At 43.3% G+C, this 26,788-nt stretch overlaps 1 protein-coding gene across 6 annotated transcripts in view; it reads right to left on the bottom strand.

The window, feature by feature from the left end:
• Positions 1-23,644, bottom strand: part of TRDN (triadin) — a 175,665-nt gene extending 152,021 nt beyond the window's left edge. For 3 of the 6 annotated variants that reach the window (XM_079970768.1, XM_079970770.1, XM_079970769.1), the window contains exon 1: positions 23,127-23,642. In XM_079970768.1, the coding sequence (XP_079826894.1) occupies positions 23,127-23,148 (22 nt within the window). In that variant the 5' untranslated portion in view covers positions 23,149-23,642. Of the gene's footprint in view, positions 1-23,126 lie in introns of all 6 variants that reach the window. The other 3 variants (XM_079970771.1, XM_079970773.1, XM_079970772.1) reach the window with 3 other exon arrangements.
• Between the last annotated feature and the right edge of the window lie 3,144 nt (positions 23,645-26,788).

The following is a 26,788-nucleotide window of genomic DNA, read 5'->3' as shown; positions in this document are numbered from 1 at the left end:
GTACAAGCCAAGAAAAAGTATTCTCTATGGTAGCACCTTAGCTGTGGAATTCCTTCTCCGCAAAGCATCTTCACAATGTTCATTTTGTCGGATGCTGAAGACGTACCTCATTATCCTGGCCTTTTACACCTGAGATATATATTTTTGGACCCACCTTATCTTCTTGATTGTAATCAGTTTTGCCCGCTTTGAATGTCTTTTTTAATTGATGTAACGTGCCCTGGGACCTCACGGTGAAAGTCAAGTAAAAAATTAATGATAACAATATTCATTACTCCTATTCTTAGAAGAGAAAATTGTAAAAGAAAGTGCAGCTAATCTAAAGAACATAACTTAAATGGATAAAAAGCCAAAGAGAAATATTTGCAAACAGAATGTACAGTGGTACTTCAGGTTACAGACGCTTCAGGTTACAGACTCCGCTAACCCAGAAATAGTACCTCAGGTTAAGAACTTTACCTCAGAATGAGAACAGAAATTGCGCGTGGCAGCAGCAGCAGCAGGAGGCCCCATTAGCTAAAGTGATACCTCAGGTTAAGAACAGTTTCAGGTTAAGAACAGACCTCCAGAACGAATTAAGTTCTTAACCTGAGGTACCTCTGTTTAAGAAATTGTTCATAAAGACCAGGTCATCTATGTGTAACATGTTATGCAGCGAGTTGTCTTATGTTTACATAAAATACATACATTGGTGGAGACACATTTCATGTTGAAAATAGCCATGATACATTGCACTCAAAAGGTCATGCCAGCTCTTGCATACTTAACACAGGTGTAATTAGCTCTTTCAACTTAGTTATATGCTGCTCTCATCACAAATTGGGTAACTGTAAATTGCACAACTTATATGTCCTCTTAGAAACCATATACCTATTTCTGTAATGTATGATCTTCTGAAAATTCATAGCAGTTCATAATGTGTATCCAGATTTCATAGCTTATTATTTAGTTGTTCCTTGATTGAACAATTTAAAGAAAACCACACAATCAGCAGACCATAATAATAATGAACAATTCATTACCAATTTGATTTGCAGATAATGTCTGAGGGGATTACAAAGTCTGCTTGTGCAGATTGGCAGAAGAAAAACCAGATATAAGGGGTTTAGTTGCATATCCATCTTAAAAGAATGAGTAATGTTTGCTCAGTCTTGAAAAACAAGCCGAATGATTTCAAACAATGGGAAGATTGCAACTGTAAGGCATGGGCCCTGATCCAGATCCAGAGCGTGTTCTGGATTAGACCCCTGTGACTTTTTCTTCAAAACAAAAGAAGCATGTCCCCACTTCCCCTCCCCTAGTATTTTTTTATTGTAAACCGTAATTTGACCCTGTGATGTGACTCCTTTCCTCCACACCCTATGCTCTGCTCTGCTCTCCCTTGCCTCTTCCTTATGATATTGTGCTTGTATAGCACTTGTAAAAATTAAAAGATATATTTTAAAATACAGTTGAGTACATAGGAACAAGAACTTACAATTTCCCCATCACTTAGATGTTTATAGGTTTATAGGTTTAGATACACATGCTTTTATCACCTCTCACTGCCAAATGCATTAGTTTATTCAAGCTGACAAGCAAAGGTATGGCAAATATAATTTTGCGAGGAACATTTTTTTAATCAGCTTTAATGAGGAAAGAAACCCCAACACATCACTGCCTTGAATAATCACAGAAAGAGTTACCTTAAATAAATTTATGCTAACTAAATATGATTTTGTAAACCCCTAGAAATCAAATCTGCATGTGTTTATGTGTGTGTTTTCCCTTAAGGCAGCTTTCAACATCAAAAGAATTTTTAGTTGATAAAATTGTTGTTGTCAATGTCAGCAGATCCTCTTAAAAATCAAATAAAGTAACACTGTTTTGTTTTGCTCTTTACAAGACAAAGGGAAAAAACAATCAGCAGCAGCAGCACTTGGGTAATGAATTGCTGTTGAGTGGGAGGGGTGAATTGGTCCATGCCTTTTTAATGTCCAGGACAGATCATTACAATGAATGCAGCAGTGGTGGCACTTGGGAAGAGTGGAGCAGCAACCATCTCCCAACACCTGCACCATACTCACTAAGAAAAGCAGTGGTAAGGCTGGGAGAGCTACAAGTCAGTGGCAGCCTCAGAGGTGTGCATAGCCCCAACGCAAAGCTATCTGGACCTTGCCACCACTTGGACCCAACCCATCAGGGCAAGTGCAGTGCCGTGGCTGACCAGAGGGCACTGCTTCTGCTCCACACACACTTATTTACATGCCACTGCTGTTATAATGCATTCTGTATGGGGCTTCCTATGAAAAAAAAAATGAACTGGTTCAAAATACAGCAGGCAATAGTTAAAAACCTTAATTTGCTACCAGTTCCCCTCTCCTACCCTGGGAATAATTCAAAGAGATAGTTTTAACCTAAAGAGCTCTAAACACACTGGGACCAGAACATCTTAAAGGCAGCCTGCACCAGTCTGAACTTGCTCATTTGCTAAGACCTTCAACTGGGGCATGTCTGTAGGTTTCCCCACCGTCTGGGAGTAGTAGACGGGCGCTTACAAGAACAGAGGCTTTCCTGTGATGGCCCTCAGACTCTAGAACAACATTTCCAAGCACATCCACACAGATACCTACTTTAATTTCTTCTATAACAAAGAGGAAAACAATTATTTTCTCTCTCAAACCTTTGGCAGGATATATGAAGCTACCTTATATTGAATCAGACCGTGGGTCTACCTAGCTCAATACTATCAATACTGACTTGCAGCATCTCACCAGATTTCAGACAGGGTTCTCTCCCAGCTATATCTGGAGAAGCTGGGGGACCAAACCTGGGATGTTCTGCATACAAGGCTGATGATCTACTGCTGAGCTACGACACCACTACAGAAATGGCTTGCTTAATTTTATCTGCTGGTATGATTCTTCTTGTTGTTTCTATTCTATTGATTTTAATTTTTCGATTTCTTTGTCCTGTAATGCTTGTATGATGCCTTGAAGACTGGCCACCAGAAAGACTGTATATAGACAGACAAATAAATGCCTAAATCAAACTAAACCAATCTGTCCTATGCCTTAATCCTCTATCTATACCAAGCCAAAGCTTAACTCCCATCACAGATACATTCTGCAATATTTTCCCACCGGGGCAACTGCAGCTGCTGTTGATGTAAAACTGTCTGTGCCCCATGAGAGAGGGGAGCTCCAAAGAATGTGTCAGTCCACAATTTTACAAAACTGGTTGCTGACCCATCCTCATCACGATGATTTCCATGAGCCAAAGACCTCAAATTAGAAGTCGGGTGGACTAAGAAGTCTATTTTAATGACTCCCTCCACTCAACGTGTGACTTCAAGCCAGATTGCTGAGAACTATTAGATTGCATTAAACGTCTAAGCATATGTCAGTTACATTTCTGAATACCCCAGAGACTACAGGCAAGATCTAGTGTAAGACTTTACCCGTCTCTTGATTTGTTCTGTTTTATGCCTGTGGCAACACTATTGTGGTATTGCAGCAGCATTAAAATGAACGATGAATTACTTCTATGTATCAGTGACAAAGACATTATATTCCATTTATGTGCCACAATGTATAAAATAAATCGTAGTAGTAGTAGTAATAATAATACAGTGGTACCTCGGGTTACATACGCTTCAGGTTACAGACTCCGCTAACCCAGAAATAGTGCTTCAGGTTAAGAACTTTGCTTCAGGATGAGAACAGAAATCGTGCTCCGGCGGTGTGGCAGCAGCAGGAGGCCCCTTTAGCTAAAGTGGTGCTTCAGATTAAGAACAGTTTCAGGTTAAGTACGGACCTCCAGAACGAATTAAGTACTTAACCCGAGGTACCACTGTATATTATTTATACCCCGCCCATCTGGCTGGGTTTCCCCAGCCACTCTGGGTGGCTTCCAACAAAAGATTAAAGGTACATTAAAACATCAGTCATTAAAAACTTCCCTAAACAGGGCTGCCTTCAGATATCTTCTAAACGTCAGGTAGTTGTTTATTTCCTTGACATCTGAAGGGAGGATGTTCCACAGGGCGGGCACCACTACCGAGAAGTCCCTCTGCCTGGTTTCCTGTAACCTCATTTCTCACAGGGAGGGAACTGCCAGAAGGCCCTTACCACAGTCCTCACATCAGGTAGACACGTTGTAACATGTGTGTCCCAACATTCTTGTGGTAATGTCACAGAAGCTGTCATCTAGGCATAATATCTTGCTCAATTATTTCTGTTACAGCAATTAGATAAGCACTTCTCAGTTGTGAACTAGGGACCATGGGTGGACCTCAGCCCACTTTCAGGTGGGCATCAGCACTGCAGCCCACCCTCTCTCCTTTCAGTTTTTTGATTACACAGAAACACAAGAGCCAGGCAATAGATCAATCTAACTTAGTACTGTCAACAATGGCTCTTCGGAATTTCAGACAGGAGTCTCTCCCAAACCTACCTGGAAATGCTGGAAACTGAGCCTGGGACCTTCTGCATGTGACACAGTTGTTCCACCACAGTGAAAATCTTCCCCCAGATACAGGGAAGCTGCCTTACACTGAACCAGACCATTGCTGTAGCCCAGCAACAGTTCTCCAAGATTTCAGGCTAGGTTTCTCTCCCAGTGATACCTGGAGGGATTGAACTTGGCACATTCTGCATCCAAAGCATGTGACCTACCACTTACCAATGCCAACGCCGGCAGTCCCCCTGCCCCCATGTACAGTACGTAGGCATGCATGGGAGTGAAAGCTGTGCAGGGGAAATAGTGAAAGAATGGAGAGGAAAGAGAGGAGAGGGGCAGGTGGAGAAGACTAGGAGAAGCCAGGCTGCTACATGTTGTGTCTCTGTTACACACAGACACACCAAAAGCGCTTCTCCTTCCTTCCCACTCAGCTGCCTGCCACCTCAGGAGAAAGGGCCAAAACAGGGCATTGAAGGCAATGTGAAAGACTTAGTACAGTGGTACCTCGGGTTAAGAATTTAATTCGTTCTGGAGGTCCGTTCTTAACCTGAAATTGTTCTTAACCTGAAGCACCACTTTAGCTAATGGGGCCTCCTGCTGCTGCCGCTGCACGATTTCTGTTCTCATCCTGAAGCAAAGTTCTTAATCCAAGGTACTATTTCTGGGTTAGTGGAGTCTGTAACCTGAAGCATCTATAACATGAGGTACCACTGTATTTAAAAATAAATAGACTTCTGGGTTGGCGCCATCGCCGGATGGCGGACTCCCTCCGAGCTCCGGAGGGAGCCTGCTCGGCAGGGGCTGGGTTCTACTGCGCCGGCGATGCGGGAACCCTCAAAAACCATGGGCGCTGAGGAGACTTCCGGTCGGCGCCAGCGCTTAATGGCGGTCCGAGCCTCGAGCTCCGAGGCAGGACTGCTCCGTTAGTTCGGGTCTCACCCGCTACGGCAAGCGGGGGACCCCTAAAATCACAGGCGCGGAGCCTGTGAACAAAGGAGATTCGGTGGGCACCCTTTGCGCCCCCCGGTACTGTGAGGGAGCCTTTTTAAAGGCTTCTGAGCGGCATCGGGGTAAGCGCGGTGCTGAGAGTCGTCACCCAGCTAGCGGAGTGAAGCCGCGTCGCCATGAGCGGAGAGCGCCGATTCCTTCCTGCAATTGGAATTTGACTACAACACCCGTGAGTAAGATTGAAAAAGTAACGGGACATTAAAAAAAAAATTTGGCTGAAAACGGGAAAGGCAAAAATTAAGGAAGTCTGCCTCCCCGGAACTGCAGAAGAGATAAAGCAACGAAAATCAAGCTGCACTTAAAGGGAATCTTTCTAATTTTTTTAGCTGTCAAACTGACATCGGACTTAAAACCTCCCCCCAGATTGGCAGGAGAAGGGGGGAAGGGAACGTTGTTAACCTGCTGGAAAATTAATGGAAAATTAAGACCTTCCATTGCCAAATCCCCCGGGGTCGGGCTGCCCAAACAAGACACCGGGACGTGGACTGTCAAACTTTGAGAAGTGGGGACTTGTCTGTAACAAAGTTACCGGACCTTAGACGTACTTTGTTGCATTTTGGCCACATAGAAAATAGAGACATTACAATTTGGATATTGGAAACTTCTGGCTACTGTTATATTTCCTTGCCTCTTTGTTTTCTTCTATCTTTGCCATTTGGATACAATTGAATGCTCCCTCTAGAGGGTTCTATGTGAAACTGTTGCACTTGGAAAAGTAACAGTGGGATTTTCCACTTGGGAATCAACTCTGTGAAAACGACCTTGAGGATATGAGTGCCCCTACAGAAGAGATAGTAACAAGGCAGAAAGCAAAACAATCTCACAAGAAAAGGGCCTCTATATCAGGAACTGCAGCTGTGCAGGAAAAAACACCAGCTTCTATGGATCCTATGACTCAGGCACTACTTAAAATAAATCAATCCCTGGAAGCATTGACAAAGCTATCGACAGAGAATTCTAAAAAATTAACAGAGTTGACAACAAGGTTGGATGTGAATACAGCTAGTGTTACATCGAACACAGATTCTATAAATAGATTAATTCAGGAAAGTTCAGAAACACGAAAGATTGCAGAAAGTGCAAAAACAACGGCTGAAGAGACAAGGGAAAAATTTGGGCCTATTATTAAAAAAGTGAATGAGCATGATGCAGCCCTCTCCTTACTGGAACTTCAACGTAAAGAGAAGAATTTAAAATTTAGATTGGTCCCTGAAGGGGAAGGGGACAACCTTGTGAAATTTCTTACAGAGAACATCATAACTTTTTGGCAGGAGGAATGGGAGGAAGATGAGGAACTTGAGATAATATCAGCCTTTCGACTGGGTAGAAGGCAGGATAAAAAACCAAGGGACTGTCTAATTACATTGAGATCAAAAGAAGAAAGAGATAGAATATTGAATTTGCATTATCAAAAGGCATTGGTGATCCAAAATTGTCAGATACAGATTTTCAAGGACATTCCTAAATACATTTTAGAGGTGAGAACATATTACAAAAGCTTAGTAGACCTGCTGAAGAAAAACACTATACCATTCAGATGGGAGTTTCCACAAGGATTGTCCTTTAACTTCAAAGGAAGGAAGATTAAAATAAAAACAATTCAGGACAAAGAACAATTTCTGGAGAAGTACCTGGAGGATCTGCAGAAAGGAACCGTGGAGGAAAGGGAACCACCTGATATAGCAAATTTGTCATTTGGACTTTCACTACCACCATCGGAGGAAGAGCAGAAGCTTGGAGCAGTTGGAGGAACAGCTACCTAAATACAAAATGTCTCTGCAACTCCTTAGTTGGAACTGTAACGGTCTGAACCTTCCTCGGAAAAGACGACAGGTTTTTCACATTTTGAAGAAAGAACAATTAGACATAATATGTTTGCAAGAAACCCATATTGCCAGGATACATAGGAAATTACTGATAAATAAGAGACTTGGTCAAGAATTTATCTCATCAGACAAAGTAAAGAAAAGAGGTGTTGTGGTGGGATAATGAGCTGCTTGTGCGTTGAAACTCGATCCCTCAGAGCTCACTCAGTTTAGTGAAACCCTGCCTTGAGAGGAGCCCTTGAGCATGGCTCCCTCAGTCGCTGGTAGAATCTGACAGTGGGCGTTTGCGGAAGCGTTTCCAACATAAAAGCTGTTTCACAGACATGCGCCTCCTGGATTCCCTGCGTGACAGTTTCCGGCGGGGGGTGGGAGTTCTTAAGGGCTGTTCTGATACCTCCTCGCTGTTCCCACTGGAAGTATCCCAGAGCCTCCCCTCCGACTCCCTTTCCTTTGGAGCTCTCGCACTCCCCCTACTGGTTCCCTCTTCTGCTGAAGAAGAGGCTCTCCTATTCTCCTGAAGCCTTCTCACCACCTGTCCTTCCGATGGCAGTTCCCTGACATCCACCTCCCCCCCAGGGCCCCCTTCACCCCCTCCCGCCTCTTTTCTTACTGGCGGCGAGGACGGAAATCCCTGGAAGGAACTCCCCTCATCCTCCGAGGATTCAAACACTTCTAACCACGGCCTACCGCCTCTTTCCCCCTCTTCCTCTTCTTCGTCGGAATCTGTTTCCACCTCCACTTCCGACTCTGGGAACCCTTCAAATTCCCCTTCCTCATCTGTAGTCCCGAAGTGTTCCCTCCTAAACCTTGCCACTGGTTGTGGTTTACTTGGGAAACGCCGATGAAACGTTTCTATTAAAATCTCGTCTTTGACTTCCTCTGCCGGTACCCATGCGTTTTCTGACTCTTCCTCCCCCTCCCATTCTACCAAGTATTCCACCTGATTCCCCTTCCACCTGGAATCAATGATCCCTGCCACATCCATGTTGCGTTCTCTCTCTTCTATGACGGGTGTCCGGGTGACCTCCCTCTCATGTTCCCCCCACTCACACCCCTCTCTGTATGGCGACAGTAATGACCTGTGAAACACTGGATGCAATTTCATGTCACTGGGCAATCGGAGTTTGAATGCTACTGGGTTCACCTGCTGTATGACCTCAAAGGGTCCCAACCGTTTGGGTCTCAATTTCTTACACCCTCCCTTGAACGGCAGTCCTTGGGTGGATAGCCACACCCGGTTACCCACCCTTATGGTTTCGCCTTCCCTCCTATTTCTGTCAGCTTGCTTCTTATATTCTTCTTTGGCTTTCTCTAAGTTGAGTTGGAGCTGACGGTGGATCGCTTCCATCTCTTCAACAAAATTTTCCGCTGCAGGTACACTCCACCTTCCCCCGCCCTCTCCTGGAAACGCCCGAGGATGACACCCATAATTGGCTAGAAAGGGACTCATCCCTGTGGACACGTTCTCCGCGTTGTTGTAGGCAAATTCTGCCAGAGGTAACCAGTCCACCCAATCCGTTTCTCTGTCCTTTACATAACACCTCAGATATTGTTGCAAAACCCCGTTTGCCCTTTCTGCTTGCCCATTTGTTTCTGGGTGTCTGGCGGTGGAAAAACTTACCTCCACATGCAACATGCTCATTAGTTTCCTCCAGAACCTAGAAGTAAATTGTTTTCCTCTGTCGCTCAAAACCCTCAAGGGGGCGCCATGCAACCTAAAAATGTGCTCCACAAACAACCTTGCGGTTTCTTCCGCTGTCACTGCATGTGAACAAGCTATAAAGTGGCACATCTTAGTTAGTAGATCTACCACCACCATGACCGCGGTTTTCCCTTTGGATCTCGGTAGATCGGTCATGAAGTCTATGGATACCATCTCCCATGGCCTTTCTGGGGTGGGTAAGGGTTCTAATAACCCCGCTGGCGCCAACCTCTCTCCCTTTGCTCTTTGGCACCTGTCGCATCCCCTGACATACTCCCGCACGTCCTCCCGCACCTTGGGCCACCAAAACTCCCTGGTAACCAACCACATGGTTTTGTGCTGCCCGAAGTGCCCCGCCGTGGGGCTGTCATGCAACTGCTTAAGCACCCGCCCTCTTAGTTCCCCACCTGGTATGTAGAGCGCCCCTTTGTAATATAGTTTTCCGTTCTTTTCCTCAAACCCCCCTGCGTTCTCACCTGTCTCCCTGAGTTCCCTAAGTTTCTCTTGGGCATATTCATCGTTTTCAATACCCTCTACCAGTTCTCTTTGCCCCACCAATGCCGCCCCACAAACCCAGTGGTCCTCTGAGATGATATGTCTTTCTTCCGCCCCTCCTTCCCCCTCCAAGTACTCAGGTTTTCTGGAGAGAGCGTCCGCCCTGACATTCTCAGCCCCTGGCATGTAGCGAATCTCAAAATTGAACTTGGAGAACTCTTGCGCCCATCTTACTTGTCTCTGGTTCAACACTCGGGCTGTCCTCCAGTATTCTAGATTTTTGTGGTCTGTCCGCACTTGAACCTTGTGTTGCGCTCCAATCAACAGGTGTCTCCATCTCTTGAACGCTTCGTGGACAGCGAGTAATTCTCTGTCGTACACTGTATAATTCCTCTCAGACTTGTTCAATTTCCTCGAGAAGAAGGCACACGGCCTCCATTCCGACGTATTCGCTCCTGGCTGCAGAAGCACGGCCCCCACCGCTCTGTCAGACGCGTCGGTTTCCACCCTCATCGGCTGCTGCAGATCCACGTGTAAGAGTTGTTCTTCCGAAGCAAACGCCCTCTTTAAACTTTCGAAAGCTCGCTGCGCTTCTTCCGTCCAAACAAATTTCTTCTTACTGCTGAGACAATCCGTGATGGGGGCTGTTAAATGGGCGAAGTTCTTGATGAACTTCCGATAGAAGTTTCCGAACCCCAAAAACCTCTGCACATCTTTCTTAGTTTTCGGTGGCCTCCATTCCAGCACCGCTTGCACCTTGCTAGGATCCATGGCCAGCCCCTTGTCCGACAACCGGTACCCAAGGAATTCCACCTCCCTGGTGTGGAACTGACACTTCTCCAGTTTCACCCACAGCTGGTTTTCTTGCAGTTTGCTCAGTACTTCTCGCACATCTCGCACATGCTGCTCTTCATCCTCCGAGTACACCAGTACATCGTCCAAGAACGCAGCGCAGTTCTTGTACAGCAATGGTCCTAGTACGTGATTCATGAATGATTGAAATACTGCGGAACCCGCCTGGAGGCCGAAGGGCATAACGCAGTACTCAAATGCCCCCAAGGGGGTGAACATAGTGGTTTTCCACTCATCTCCCTTTCTCATACGTATCAGGTTATACGCCCCCCTCAGGTCCAGCTTGGTAAAAATCTTCCCTTTTCTCACCCGGGTCAGAATGTCATCGATTCTGGGCATAGGGAAGCTCACGGGTTCGGACACTGCGTTTAGGGCCCTGAAATCCACAATTAATCTCGGTTTGTCCGAGTTTTTTTTGTCTACAAAGAACACTGGACTACCCCCCACCGCTCGTGACTCCCTGATGAACCCACGCTTGAGGTTTTTGTCAATAAACTCCCTTAGCTCCTGCATTTCTCTGTCAGACATTGCATACACCTTGCCCACTGGCAATTGCGCCCCTGGAAGTAAGTTGATTTGGCAGTCAAAGGGTCTGTGCGGGGGTAGTTTATCTGCTTCCCTTTCGCTGAAGACGTCGGCAAAATCTGCATATTGTCGTGGTACCCTACCTTGTTCCATTGCTTCTATCTTTGCTAAAGTGGCCTGAGTCCCCACTTGGCCCCCTCTTTCAGCGCAGTGTCCCATACAATGTGCTGACCCAAAGGAAACCACTCTCTGGTGCCATCCCACAAGCGGATCATGCAGCGCTAGCCAGCTCATCCCCAAAATGATGGGCGCTCCTCCCAACGTGGCTATATTAAACGCTATCCGTTCTGTGTGTCTTGCCACCCTCATTGTCATGGGGACAGTTTGCTGGTCTACTTCTCCCCCCAACAGCGCCCTCCCATCAATCGTGGTCACCTGCAGGGGATTTTTTTTAAAGGAATGGTTTGTATCTGATGGGCGGCTGCAAACTCCTTACTCATAAAGTTGCAGGAGCTGCCTGAGTCTAGTAACGCCTTCACTTTTAGTGGGTGTCCGTTTGCCAGCTCCAGCAATACCTCTATTACAAGAGCTGGTCTTGGGGGTTCTGGCGTGGGCACATTTACTGTTCCTTGGCCTGGCTGCTGTGCCCCGTCGGTGGCAGCCAGGCGTTGGCTTTTACTTGCTCCTTAGCTCCTTCTCCCTCCTCCCCAACAGCTCCCGCCATTCCTTGCCATTCCTTTCTTTGCGGACAAACTCTGGCAAAATGACCTGGCTGTTGGCAGAGAAAACATTTCTTGGCGCCTTTTCCCTCCTTCTTCCGCCCTTCACTGGGGTTTGAAATTGCGCGCGCGCGCGCTGTTCCGATTTCCATCGGCTCTGCTGGCAGAGAAGGCTGCTCTGGCATCTCTGGAATGCGGAAATCCCTCCAACGCTCCCCTTTCCCTTCCCGCTTCTCCAAGGCTCTGGCCTCCTGGCGTGAGCCTATGGCCAGCGCTGATTTAGTCAGAAGGTCCATAGACTCCGCCCTGGGCCCCCGGGAAAGTTCGTCTTTCACTGCCGAAGATAGTCCTTCTTCGAACAGCATTTGTATCGGTTCCGCTGACAAATCCCATCCTAATTTATGGATCAACATGGTGAACTCAGTCCAGTACTCACGGACAGATCGGTTCCCTTGTTTACACGCCATTAACTGCCTGCGCGCCACTCCCTGCTCAATCTCGCTGGAAAACATCAGATCCATGGCGCGAAAAAACTTCCTTGTGTCCCTTAGGGCTTCATTATTGGCTGCCATTAGTGGTCTCACCCAATCTCTGGCCGGGCCTTCGAGATGCCCAATCACAAAAGCAACCCTCGAATCCTCATCAGGAAAATCATCAAACTGCAGATTGAGGGCATATTGCATCTCAGTCCTGAAGGCTTGATAATTCCTGGGATCACCCCCAAACTTCTGCACCAGTCCTGGCACTTTCCTCGAGAGCTGGGCGGCTTTCCCCTTTTCTGCATCATGAGCCCTCCTCTCCTCCAACCTCGCCGTTTGCAGAGCTAACTGTACCTCCAACATCCTGTACCTTTCTTCCAGGCTAGGACCGGCTGCAGCTGCTCCCCCATCTCCGGCTCCGGCTGGGTTGCTCATGATGCCTCTCTTTGCACAAGCTGCTTTCAGGGACTGTCAGATTGCTGTGGTGGGATAATGAGCTGCTTGTGCGTTGAAACTCGATCCCTCAGAGCTCACTCAGTTTAGTGAAACCCTGCCTTGAGAGGAGCCCTTGAGCATGGCTCCCTCAGTCGCTGGTAGAATCTGACAGTGGGCGTTTGCGGAAGCGTTTCCAACATAAAAGCTGTTTCACAGACATGCGCCTCCTGGATTCCCTGCGTGACAGTTTCCGGCGGGGGGTGGGAGTTCTTAAGGGCTGTTCTGATACCTCCTCGCTGTTCCCACTGGAAGTATCCCAGAGCCTCCCCTCCGACTCCCTTTCCTTTGGAGCTCTCGCACTCCCCCTACTGGTTCCCTCTTCTGCTGAAGAAGAGGCTCTCCTATTCTCCTGAAGCCTTCTCACCACCTGTCCTTCCGATGGCAGTTCCCTGACAGGTGTGGTGATCTATGCAAAGGAAAAGTTGGCTCCAAAATTGATATTTAAAGATGAACAAGGAAGATACCTGGCAATTGAAATACAAATTCAAGGAGAAAAGATATTAATTGTGGGAGTTTATGCCCCAAATGAAGGGAAGGCCGAATTCTTTAGGAAGTTGCATGAGACATTAGTTGACTTTTTAGACTATAAAATCGTAATGATGGGAGATATGAATGGAGTTGTCTCAACAAACATGGATAAAGCACAGAGACAAGTGATTTCAAAAGAAGGGAGACTACCAAAGATCTTTTTCGAAATGACTGAAACAATGGACTTGATTGATATTTGGAGAATAAAGAATCCTCTAGAGAGAGAGGGAACCTTCTTCTCTGAAGCAAAGATGACATGGACAAGAATAGACCAAATCTGGATTTCTAGTAGTCTGGCGCCAAGAACAAAAAAAGTAGAAATATGTCCAAAAACGTGCTCCGACCATAATGCGGTGAAGATGGAGATGAAACTAACAACAACTGGATCCTTTAGATGGAGAATGAATGACACCCTATTTAAGGATGAAGAGATCCACAAGAAGGCCCTTAAAACATTAAAAGATTACTTTGAGATCAACAGGAAAACAGATGTGGAAAAAAGAATAATTTGGGACGCAAGTAAAGCCGTGATGCGAGGTTTCCTAATTCAACAAAACTCTATTAAGAGGAAGCAACAAAATGAGAAGAAGGAAAAATTTTTAGAAAAAATAAAAGAAGGAGAGAAGAAGTTGAGGTCTAAACCAAAATCCCATGAGATTTTGAGAGAAATAAAGTTCTATCAGATGCAGTACATGGAGCTTATGAACCAACAAATAGAGTGGAAGATAAGGCAAATGAGACAAAGAACTTTTGAATCAGCGGATAAATGTGGGAAACTTCTGTCATGGCAATTGAAAAAAAGGCAGAAAATGAACACTGTAACAAGTTTAGAAATGGATGGAAAAATTATCCATAAACCCAATGAGATCAACAATTGTTTTCAAAGCTTTTTTAAGAAATTGTATGCACAAGGGCCAATCAACGAGCAAGAAATAGAAGAATTCATCAGAAAATACGGTTTACCAAAAATCTCAGAACAAAGTAAAAGGATCTTAAATGAGGAAATAACAGAACAAGAAATAGAGGGTGCCATTCAAAATATGAAATTGGGAAAATCACCAGGACCAGATGGCCTGACGGCCAAATACTACAAAATGTTGAAAGAATGGCTGACACAACCATTGAAGGAAGTTTGCAATGAAATTTTGAAGGGGAAAAAGGCACCTGAATCGTGGAAAGAGGCTTTCATCTCACTTATACCGAAAACAGAGACTGAGAAGAACCAGGTTAAAAACTACCGCCCTATATCTTTACTCAATGTGGATTACAAAATTTTTGCAGACATTTTGGCAAAAAGATTGAAAAGAGTTTTAGCAGAAGAGATTCATAAGGACCAAACAGGCTTTCTCCCAGGTAGACATATGTCAGACAATGTGAGAAACATTATAGATATTTTGGAGCTGCTGGATGTTGACATTAATAGGAAAGCAGTTTTGATTTTTGTGGATGCGGAGAAAGCCTTTGACAACATTTGTTGGACTTTTATGAAAAAGAATCTCCAAGGGATGGGGGTAGGCCAAGGTTTTGAAAACGGTATAGGTGCAATATATTCTCAACAAAAGGCCAAATTAATTGTAAATAATGTGGTAACAGAAGAAATACCTATAGAAAAAGGTACACGACAGGGTTGCCCAATATCCCCTTTGCTTTTTATATCAGTCCTGGAGGTATTGTTAAACATGATTAGAAAGGACCAGTTGGTTAAAGGAGTTCAGGTCGGAGTTAGACATTATAAATTAAGAGCATTTGCAGATGATCTAGTATTGACTTTGCAACAGCCAGATACTAGTACTAAAAGAGTATTAGAATTAATTGATATATTTGGTCGAGTAGCAGGTTTTAAATTGAATAGACAAAAAACGAAAGTGTTGGAAAAAAATTTAACAATGGAAGAAAGAGAGAGTTTTCAGAATGAAACAGGCTTGGAGATAACAAAAAGGGTAAAATACCTGGGGGTAAACTTAACATCCAAGAATGTGAACTTATTTAAGGACAATTATGAAAAATGTTGGTCAGAAGTTAAAAAAGATCTGGAAATATGGTCAAGGCTGAAACTTTCCTTGCTAGGCCGAATCGCTACTATTAAGATGAATGTACTGCCTAGAATGTTGTTTTTATTCCAGACGTTGCAGATTGTGGACAAGATGGAATGCTTCAAGAAGTGGCAGAAAGATATATCAAAATTTGTCTGGCAGGGCAAAAAGCCCAGAATTAAATTTAAGATTTTAACTGACGCAAAGGATAGAGGGGGGTTTGCCCTGCCGGACTTAAGACTTTATTATGAATCAGCAGCTTTCTGCTGGTTGAAACACTGGCTACTTCTTGAGAACACTGACATTTTGGATCTGGAAGGGTACGATAATAGTTTTGGTTGGCATGCATACTTATGGTACGACAAGGTAAAGGTGTATAAAAGCTTTAAAAACCATATTGTAAGGAAAGCATTGTATAACGTTTGGATTAGATACAAAGATTTGTTGGAAAGTAAAACCCCTAGGTGGGTGTCACCAATGGAAGCTAGGGAAGTAAAAAAGCTTAATATGGATTCTAAATGGCCAAAATATCATGAGATTTTAGAATACGATGGTGAAAGGGTGAAACTTCAGAGTTATGAGAAACTAAAGCCTAAGGTCCGAGATTGGTTGCATTACCATCAAATAAATGAGACGTTTAAACAGGACAGGAAAATAGGATTTCAGAAAGAGAAGTCAAAATTAGAAACAGAATTGTTGGAACCCAATACTAAGAACTTATCAAAAATGTATAACTTGCTGCTAAAATGGAATACACAGGATGAAACGGTGAAATCAGCTATGATTAAATGGGCACAAGATATCGGTCATGATATTATGTTTGCTGACTGGGAACAGTTATGGACCACCGGTATTAAATTTACTGCATGTAATGCATTAAGAGAAAATATTATGAAAATGATCTACCGGTGGTACATGACCCCAGTCAAGCTTGCAAAAATTTATCATTTGCCTAATAATAAGTGTTGGAAATGTAATGAGACTGAAGGCACTTTCTACCACCTTTGGTGGACCTGCCCAAAGGTTAAAGCTTTCTGGGAAATGATCTATAATGAAATTAAGAAGGTCCTTAAGTGGACTTTTCCTAAGAAACCAGAGGCTTTCCTCTTGGGCATGGTGGGCCAAGCGGTGTCAAGGAAGGATAGGACTTTCTTTATGTATGCCACTACAGCAGCAAGAATTCTACTGGCAAAGTATTGGAAGACGCAAGAACTACCTACTCTGGAAGAATGGCAAACAAAGGTGATTGACTTTATGGGACTGGCCGAGATGACGGGCAGAATCCGGGACCAGGGGAAAGAGACAATGGAAGAGGACTGGAAGAACTTCAAAATATATCTTAAAAATAATTGCAAAATTGAGGAATGTTAGGATGTCAGGGGGTAAGAAGTAAAGAATTGCAGCAGTAAACAAAAAAACTTAAGAAACTTTTACGAAAGGGAACTAAGACAATGGACTTAAGGGTTGCTAAAGAATTATTAAACAAGGATGCAGGGATGGGGAGGTATGGGGAAGTCAAAGAAAGAAGGGTAAGAACCGATGAGTATGATGTGATACTGTTTTATATTGTTCTTTATTATATGTGTGGAAATTAATAAAAATTATTATAAAAAAAAAAAAAACAAAAACCATGGGCGCTGAAACCCATGGGCATTGTGACTCGGCGGGCACCGTTTGCGCCCCCCCGACCCACGAAGGAGCCTTTTTAAAGGCTGCGGAGCGGGTGACAGGGGGGGTGGTGGTGCTGTGAGTCCTCCGCTTCCCCTGCCGAGTGAAGCCGCATGCCATTCGACGGGGAGCGCTGACTTCTTCCATTGAAAATTTGGTCTTTAAAAGAATAACCCGTGAGTAATTGGAACTTGGATTAAAAAAGGGGAAAAATTCTATTTAAATTCGGAGCGAGCGGGGGAGGTGCAAAAAGGAAGTCAGCCTCCCCCCTGTTGTAGAGGAGCTAAAGCAAAGGATTTGACAACTAAGATCGAGTGTAACCTTTTTTTGATAAAGTTACTAACTTCGCGATGGAAAATTATAAGACTGGGCTGGAGGAGAAAAGTGGAATGTGAATTAAAATGCAACCCCCCCCCCCGGAAACCCCGGGAGCGATCTGAAAGAGCGCCGGGAGAGGAGAAATAGAGGTTTTGACAGCTGTCAAAGGAGCTGTCAAAGCGGAAGAACAAAAAGAGAACTTTGTTACGAGGACTTTGCTGGTCACATTTGTTACAAATTGGATATAAATTGTTTAAAACAAGGAATAATAAGTTACTTTGACTGTTGGGTGTGATCGGGAAGGAAACTGAGTTACTATAATCCCTCTAGAGGAGCTGTGGGACACTACAAGTATTGTTGGCATCAAATTTGAATAGGACTTTTTATCGCCTGGGAAACTGCAGAAATGGAACACTATTTTGTCTACAGAGGTCTACACACTAAAGGAGACAATAGATTTATCTATTGAAGAATGGAAGGGACTTGACGTAATGTTTTGTTCCTGAATAACAAAGCCTCTGCAGAGGAATTAGAAGCTTTTTGGAATTAGAACATTTGTGCAGGAGAGCAGGGGAAAAGAAAAAGAAAAAAAAAAGAGGAGGAGAGAGAACAACAAGAACAATAAGAATAACAAGAACTGGACAAAGTTGGAAGATAGACTCCTTCCAAGATTGGACATGTGAAACCAAAGATGACCAAAAGATGGCAAAGACTAATAAAAAGACGGCAAAGAGGACTGGTGAAGGACTGTGGTTTAGATGTGGGAGCTCCAGGATGACAGTAGACATTGATGGACATTGGGAACGCAACCGGGAAAGGGGGGAGGGAAATTTGGAATCCAAAGGGTGTTAAATTACATTTTATACTTTTTTTAATCTTTCTGATTATCTTAATCTGTATTGCATATTAAAGAGGGGAACTCGTGGAAGGGAACAGGTCGATTTTAGGGGATGGGAAAATATTTTTTTTAAAATTGGGCCAATGATAATAATTTTAAAATTTGGGGTAAGAATTTGTTGAATCTATTTGAAAGAATTGGAATACAAGAGGGGGAGGGGAGGGGAAGTCCTGGAAAGATGCCAATGAAAATAAGGTTTTAAATATGAATGTTTTTCTTTTTCTGTTATATTTGAAAATCTTTAATAAATATTATTAAAAAAATAAAAAATAAATAAATAAAGAAGTAAATGTGGAATAGAGAAGAATGGAAGTTGTTGAAGGAAAGAAGTGGATGTAAAAGGAGCAGGGAGGAGAGGTGAAAGAGGGACATTTTTTGGAAGGAGGAAATGGGTACTAGTTACACATGGAAAGAGAAGGGGATAAGAAAAGAAAGGTGAATACTTTGAGAGGTATTTCAGGGAAAGGGGAAAGTAGAAAAGAAAATTCTTCATTCAAAACCTCTGCACTGACAAATTCTGCCTAAAATGACGTGGGCTCTGAACATTTGTTCAGAGCAGGTGAGCAGACTGTTGTTGTATTCATGACCTGCTTGCAGGCTTTCCATAGGGATCTCTGTGACTACCATGAGCACAGACTGGTGGACCAGGTGGGCCACTGGGCTGTTTCAGCAAGCTCTTATGTTCTTAGGAATCGTATCAGCAGAAAACTATTGCTGATACACACCATTGTGTAACTGGCTCCACTCTGCAGCAGCATTTTGTGACTGGCAGGCCTTAGTTCAGCTTTCTCAAGTGGGCCCTGGTTGCAGAAAGTCTGGCATGACACCCCTGGCCTAGATGATACCTGCGCAGCTGTCAGTATATAACGAAGGGATAGACGGATAGATGCATCTAAGAATAAAACAAAAATGCATATCCAGCTTGTGAGACAGTGCTTCCATCCCCGGTGTCTCCAAGTATGGCTGGGAAAGGCCACTATTTGAAACCCCAAATAGGCTTTAAGTTTCACTGAAGACAAGGGAACTAAATGGACCAGTGGTAGCATCCTACATTCTAATGGTTCTTAGAGACCTAAATTCAATACACAGCCAGTTTTTAAACCTTAATAGATCTAACTACTTGGACCTTTTTTTAAAAAAAATGGGATCATATATTTCTTCCCAATAGCTTTGAAAATCTGGTGCAACCTACGTATGTGCCAAAATTCACACTTCTCTGAAATGGAAATGTACTGCCACCAAAAGGCCTCCCATACTCTCCATGGTGCAAATTAACAGAAGTTGTAGCAGCAGAATCGAGCCTACAATGCAAAAGATACCTTTCTTTCCCATAATTTATATCCTGCCCATCTTCCAGTACATTCAATCAAAGCTTTAGATTTTAAATTTCTAATTGCAAGACTCAAGCAAAAGCAAATTAACAATGCAGATACTAAAATAACTCACCTTGTACAAATGCCCAACATATTTGTTTTAACAAAAGAAATAATACTTAATTACAATTTGTTTTACTCTAATTAAAGATCACTCAGATATGACACTTTATGACATTTTCCAGAATTCCTCCCCCCCTTTTTTTAGCAACTGAATGCTTGTGTCCCTCCATGTCAGCTTTATCTAACGTAAACAGCACTCCCATTTTTCCAGACATTTTTGAATTGCTGCTTCTCCCTTGACCCACAAGCAGTTAGAATAGGAATTACAAAGTCAAACTGTCTACAGAGCTGGCACATTGGGAATGCTTTACAGTAGGGATCAGCAAAAGGATGTCTCTGGAGCCAAACAGACACACAGACTCCTTTCTGCTCAAATCTATCTTGCCTCTGGCTTAGCAACTCGTGTGTGTGTGTGTGTGTGTGTGTGTGTGTGTGTGTGTACTTGTCAACCAACAAGCTAGAATTTGGTGAGTAGAGAACTGTGTTCTGACAATGGGACTTGCCAGCATTCTGCTTTAGGAAGCGGGTTTGCATAGTGGTCCACAATCTTCTATAAACATAGCTACTGGCATAGGAGCCAACTTCTAGAGGCAGAGTTTACTTTGCCCCCCCTAAAATATTTGAGGGGGCCGCCTCTGCCCCCCCAGTTGATGGGCATTGCCATTCAAATTGTGTAGGTGGGTGTCACGTCTTGTGACTGATTATGTGGGGGCAGGGCTTACCTGCCCCGCCCCCCATATTTAATTCAAGTTGTCACTTGAATAAGTTCTTACCACTTTCTTCCAAATCTATTCATGAATAAAATTAATAGCTTCTTTCTTTCTTTCTTTCTTTCTTTCTTTCTTTCTCTCTCTCTCTCTCTCTCTCTCTCTCTCTCTCTCTCTCTCTCTCTTCTTCAAAAATGTCCATAAACCTAAGCCTCCTTGAGTCAGCAATGCAAAAATAAGCTATTAGAGTGAAATAACTTTAAGTATTTTTTATGAAAATGACCTGTCCCTCTGCCCTCTTGCCACACTCTTACTTTTCATCTGCATTTTCTCCCACAAACACTATGTAGGTCCAGGAGACCTCTGATGAAAATTTATAACTGCATCAGTTTTATTATTATTATGCAATGCTATTAGGAAATGTACTATTGACTATGAATATGAGCAAAGGTTCCTGGGCTCCATTAATTTTGCAATCTTTACAAAGAAACAGATTCAGTCCCTAATAATGCTTAACACAAATCCTCTTACATGAAGCATATTTTGCTTTCATATTTAATTAATAACGGCAGTGACTTGGGGCACAGTGCCTTGGTTTGGTGAATAAAAAGTGCACAGAATATTATCTGAGAGACTTTTCTTTATATAGAAAAAACACAGTAATAAGCTTGGGCAAAGAAAATGGAATGATCCACAATGGAAAAGGCTAGTGTTAGATTCCATTGTAAAATTGAATATTTGATTTTTAAAAGCCTGCATTTTAAGGGGGGGAAAGATTCCCCTTTTTCATTCTGTTGGATAAAATGTTATTTGTATATATTAATGGTCAGGACATATTAAAATTATTCATGAACTATTCATATTTCCCAGATAACCATTTCTTTATTTATAGGATCAGATCTCATTCTTTTTACCCGCTGCTTAGGCAAAGTTCTCAAGGGACTCTAAAAGTGTATTAATTGCTTAAGGCTTCCAGGATTAATATTGTGTAGCCTTGTATCAAGAACTGAACTTATTTTCAATTTGATATGACACATTATGGCACAGTCTGCTATCTTTAAGTCTTGATCATATCTTTAAGTTACCGCCTCTCGGTACTTAGGATCCCAGTGTTGTGCTCAATCTACTTCATCCTGCACTGGATTAAATATGGAGAAATGGGACGGGGGGGGGGAGATTGGGGGTGCTCCTGTTTTGAGGGACAGTCTTGTCAAGTTCTGCCCTGGAAGGCACATTTTAAAATTAAGGTTTGCAAGCCTATGCACATTAACTGACAGCAAATCCCATTGAACTCAATGTGACTTACTTCTCAGGAGACATGAGTAGGATGGCACTGTAAAAGTATTCCATAACTGCTAGGCAGTAAGTCAGCCAACACAGATAAGAGAGAAACAGAGAGATAAGGGCCTCTTTACTAGGTATAGGCATATCTGTCCATTTTGGTTTCACTAGGTTTTTCCAGTTCAACTCCCTACATTTCCACATCACATTCTTTAAAAAAAGTTCATGAAATTCCATGTGCATTTTAGTGTGATTTCCCCCTAATGTATGCAATTTTGCCCAACATATACAGTTATACCTCGGGTTAAGTATTTAATTTGTTCCGGAGGTCCGTACTTAACCTAAAACTGTTCTTAACCTGAAGCACCACTTTAGCTAATGGGGCCTCCTGCTGCCGCTGCGCCGCCAGAGCTCGATTTCTGTTTTCATCCTGAAGCAAAGTTCTTAACCTGAAGCAATATTTCTGGGTTAGCGGAGTCTGTAACCTGAAGATTATGTAACCTGAAGCGTATGTAACCCAAGGTACCACTGTACATTTTTGCAAAGCAAGTTCTCCTGATAGAAAGCATTTCTGTATGTTGCTTTCACAAATATATGTATTGCTATGCATGCTTTACCCCACCACACATTCTGATACACATTACTTGGCTAGATAACTGCATTGCCAAATTCAGAAATGTGTGGATCTCAAAAAGTGGCTGTGTTTCAGTTTGCATTTAAAGGGAAACTCGCCTTATTCGCACATTTCAGAAACAATATACTAACTGAAACACAGCCATTCTTTGAGATTCACACATTTCTGAATTTGGCAATGCAGTTTGCATGTTGTTTCTGAAAGTGCAAATAAGGCGAGTTCCCCTTTAAATGCAAACTGAATTCAATTTGTACCTCATCATTTGTCTTCACACTCTACTTTTTTTAGGTGCACACATCATATTTTATGGAACAGGTTATTTTTAATCACTAACCTAAACATGTAAAGTTATGAGCAGTGCAAAGAGTACCTAAAAACATGTGATCAGATAGGAGCCTACTCACCAGAGTATCTCCCAGTGGAAACATAGAACTGTAGAGTTGGAAGGGACCCTGCGCGTCATCTAGTTCAACCCTTTGCAATGCAGGAATCTCAACTAAAGCAGAGTGTGTGCTCTGTGGCAAACTCAGCTTTGATGTTCGGCAATGTGTAGAAAGGCACATTGTCAACTTATAGGTGCAAAATGGAATTTATGAAGCAGGAAAGACAAGGTAATGTGGTCTCTTAAAAAATAAGTTATTCAGCAGGTGAAAGGCAAATTCAAAGAAAAATAAATATTATTCACAAATGTGTGTGTAGCTCCTACAAAAAGCATGAGCACCAAACAAGAAGCTAACAAGTTATATATACCGTATCTATATCTCAAAACTGGACGATCGTCCAGTTTTGAGATGCTTTATTTCTCCTTACTTTAATCTCTGCGCTCTCTGCCTAAGCGAGCATTGCTGAGGTTATGTGACCAAGGCTATTTTTAGAGGTGTATGATGATCAAGCTTTACTAACTAGTACAAATTCCAGCTGCCGTAGAAGAGCAGCTTCTTGCCTTGAAACTCTCCCTACAGCAAAAACTGCAATTCCCTAGGTGCCAGAGATCATGCTCACAGGCTGAGTCTATTAAAAAATGTCAAGGCTGAAATCTTTTTTATTTCCAGGCAGTTAGAACATCAAGATTGTTACAGTACCTTCTGCTGTAATCTCTGTCATAATGGTGACGGCAAGGAACACTCTGGTGAAAAAGGTTAAGTTATACTGGCAGCTGAGAGGATGTGACCAGGGTCAGCGCTGACTTTTGCAGGAGACGGCAAATTGAAGGATGGGAAGTCCTCTACAGTTCTGATTTTTCTTTGGGATCTTTTCTTCTTCTTTTGAGCTATCTTCTTAGCGAAGCCCTCCCTCCCCACCTCCCAAGACACTAACCCCTTTCCCAAGGCAATGCCTGCAGCCCAGACTAAAGTATCAGCTCCTTACAAAAATAGCCGTGGCTCTCAGCAAATCTCTAGCGCGGCTTTTTTGGCATCATAGGCACCACGCTCAGGGACCAACTCTTTCCTTGTTTTCTGTAAGTGTCCAGACCCAAATAAGACAACAAAGCAGGTCAAAGCAGCAGCAGCAGCAGCAGCACAAAGGAACTGAAAAGAAGTGTTTTAAGTCCCTGCAGCTTCTTAAATATTATTACAGTTCTTTTGAGGTCTGGGTCACAAAATATGAAATATAGACTTGACTGTAATCTTATCCAACCAAGCTCAAATGTATTCTTAGCACACTCTTAGCACATTCTTTCCGGGCCTTATTTGGGTTGGGGAGGGTGCTATGAAGGCAGCCACAATGACTAAAGAAGAAAACAAACCTAGGTAAATTTCACCCTGTTAAATGGCCCGTGGACACTTAAAATCACCAAAGTACACTGTTTTACCCTCTGCTGCTTCTTCTTCAGTTGTGGCTGTTGCATTAGTTCATAAGAAGAAGCCTGCTGGATGTGACCAAGAGTGCATCTATTCCAGCAACTTAATCCTTAAATCTGTGAGCCTGCATATTTAGAATGACAGCATATAAGCTTCTAATATGCATTTTAACAAGCGTTTGAGCAGTCAGAAAAATATTAAGCAGTGACTTCTTTGAGATTCAAGTGCACTTATGCCTAAGATATTTTGTATTAAAAACATGGAGTTTCAAGTGTGTTAATGGATGCATACAACTCCTTATTAAAATACAGGCTGTCTAGTGTTCAGCTTTTAAGCTTACAGAAGGATCCCAGGTAGCTAATAAGAATTTGCAAGGTATTGTCCTGATACTCTGGAGGGCCACTGTGGTCAATGACCAGGCTGGACTGTATGTACAAATGGGCTGATTCATTATATTGCAACTTCATACAAGTTTTGCAGAATTAGAAAACTTTAGCTGGATCCTCTATCACTATCTCCTTTCTAGCAAGGAAGTCAGAGGTGGCCCAATACGATTATTACCCCAGCGGCATAGTATCTGCTGCAGCACTAGGGTGGCCATGTGTCCTTATTTGCAGAGAACAGTCCTCTGTTTGAGGGGCTTTTAACATGCAGCCCTCAAATGTCCAATCCAAGTTCAGTGTAAAGATAAAGAACCCTAGAAAGAGAGGCTTGCAAGGGCCTTGAGTTGCCCATCAGCTGTAAGCACCTAGACAGCAGACTGACGAGGCACGCAGGTAAGTTCGTCACAGTTATCCACTCTATGGGAAGATATTTCTATTTAAATAATAGCAATCATTTCTAAATTTGCACACATTGCATGTGTATTTTTGTGCAAATGTGCATCCTCTTTTCTGTCAATGCACTCTTTTTTTTTAATGTGGTATAAGTAGTTCTCCTGACTGGTGCAGCTCTTTCCTCCAGGCCATCAATAACCCTGGGCCCTGGACCACACAAAAGAAGCCCATGCTCCAGCATCACTATTATTATTATTATTATTATTACTACTACTACTACTACTACTACTACTACACGATCTCACATATTATAACATTTTTTACTCCATAAGACACACTTTTTTCCTTCTAAAAAGTAAGGGGAAATGTCTGTGTGTCTTATGGAGCTAATGTGTGGTCCCTGGAGCCGAATTGCCCAGGGGCAAAAAGCAGATCGTGCTCTTTTTTTTAGAAAGAAGGAAGGGAGTGTTGAAACAAAGCTGCTGAGCAGCTGATCAGCAATCGATCGGGAGGGGGGATAAGGGACACTAGAGATAAAGAAGGCTGCCTGGGAGGGGGGGAGGTAAAGACAGTGAACTTGCAAGGAGAGGAGACAGGAAGATTAAAGCAATGAGGAGAGAAATTAGAAGAAAAGGAGGAGCAAAAAACTGGTCCAGCTAAGGAAAAGGCAAACAAGAGGGAAGGGGGTGTTGAAACAAAGCTGGTGAGTAGCTGATTGGCAAGGGATTGGGAGGGAGATAAGGCCTCTAGATATAAAGGAGGCTGCCTGGGAGGGGGCAGGTAAAAGCACATGGATCCTCAGGATTTTTACACTAGATCACCCCAAATTCACTATCAGATCACATAGCATGTCCATGGATACAGCCTGCACCAAAAAAACCATGCACCCACTGTTTCGTGGGGCCACAATGGCACAAAAATGTGGTTAAAAAGCACGGATCCACATGGATTCTCAGGCTTTTTGCATTGGGCTACGTCAAACTCCCCGTCAAATCACATATCATGTCTGTGGCCACAGCATGAACCACAAAAATCATACATCCACTGTTTTGTTCAGAATATTTTTTTTTGTGGTGTAGTGGTTAAGAGCGGTAGTCTCGTAATCTGGGGAACCGGGTTCGCGTCTCCGCTCCTCCACATGCAGCTGCTGGGTGACCTTGGGCCAGTCACACTTCTTTGAAGTCTCTCAGCCCCACTCACCTCACAGAGTGTTTGTTGTGGGGGAGAAAGGGAAAGGAGAGTGTTAGCCGCTTTGAGACTCCTTAAAGGGAGTGAAAGGCGGGATATCAAATCCAAACTTTTCTTCTTCTTCTTCTTCTTCTTCTTCTTCTTCTTCTTCTTCTTCTTCTTCTTCTTCTTGTTTTCCTCCTCTAAAAACTAGGTGTGTCTTATGGTCAGGTGTGTCTTATGGAGCGAAAAATAAGGTCTTTCTCTCTGTATTTTGTTTTATTTTATTTTTGTTAACTGCCTTGCTGAAGGGCGACATGTCAATCTTTAAAATAACTCATATACATAAATGAGAGTGCATCATCTGGAAACTGAGTTAACTGGTTCCTCCAACCCAATACAGTACTTCTCTAATAGTTCAGTAGCCCTGTAAGGACCAGCACCATTGCAGTCTCTGTTCAACTGGAATAACGTAAGTTGCAGCACATATCAGGGGTACCAGCAGAGAATGCCACCTGTTTCCCTGGCTGGAGCGTTGGAGTACTGCTGCCACTGCAGTGGTAGAGCAGGCTTACAGCATCGTTACCCTTGCAGGAAGATCATAGTGACATGCTCTGGCTGCTATGAGTTCTCTCTCTCTTCCATCCCCCCGGCCCACCTCTCTTCTGGCAGAGAGAGGACTCACGCACAGAAGAAGGCAGAGGGAAGGGGATCAGCTAGCTAAGAGCAAGAAATGGGCAAACACCCAGGAGTTTTTTTTAAAGGCCATGCTATCCTTTCTCCCACCCCCAATCCCTGGCACTACCTGACTGCTTAATGGAACTCTGGGCAGGCATTCCCCTCACTGTAAAGGACCCTACTTCCTCTTTTAGCAGTGTAGCTTGATGACCTTTCATGCTGTGCAGCCAACATTTTGAGTGACGGAGCCCCACACAAAAATACATATTTAAATACGTATTTTAAATGTGCATTTAATTATATATTTAAATTCTTATTTTA

The sequence above is a fragment of the Podarcis cretensis genome, assembly GCF_951804945.1.
Source record: "Podarcis cretensis genome assembly, chromosome: 3".
Classification (NCBI taxonomy): Eukaryota; Metazoa; Chordata; class Lepidosauria; order Squamata; family Lacertidae; genus Podarcis; species Podarcis cretensis.
Note: the sequence above shows the minus strand (reverse complement) of the source record. Positions and strands in the feature narration are given on the sequence as shown.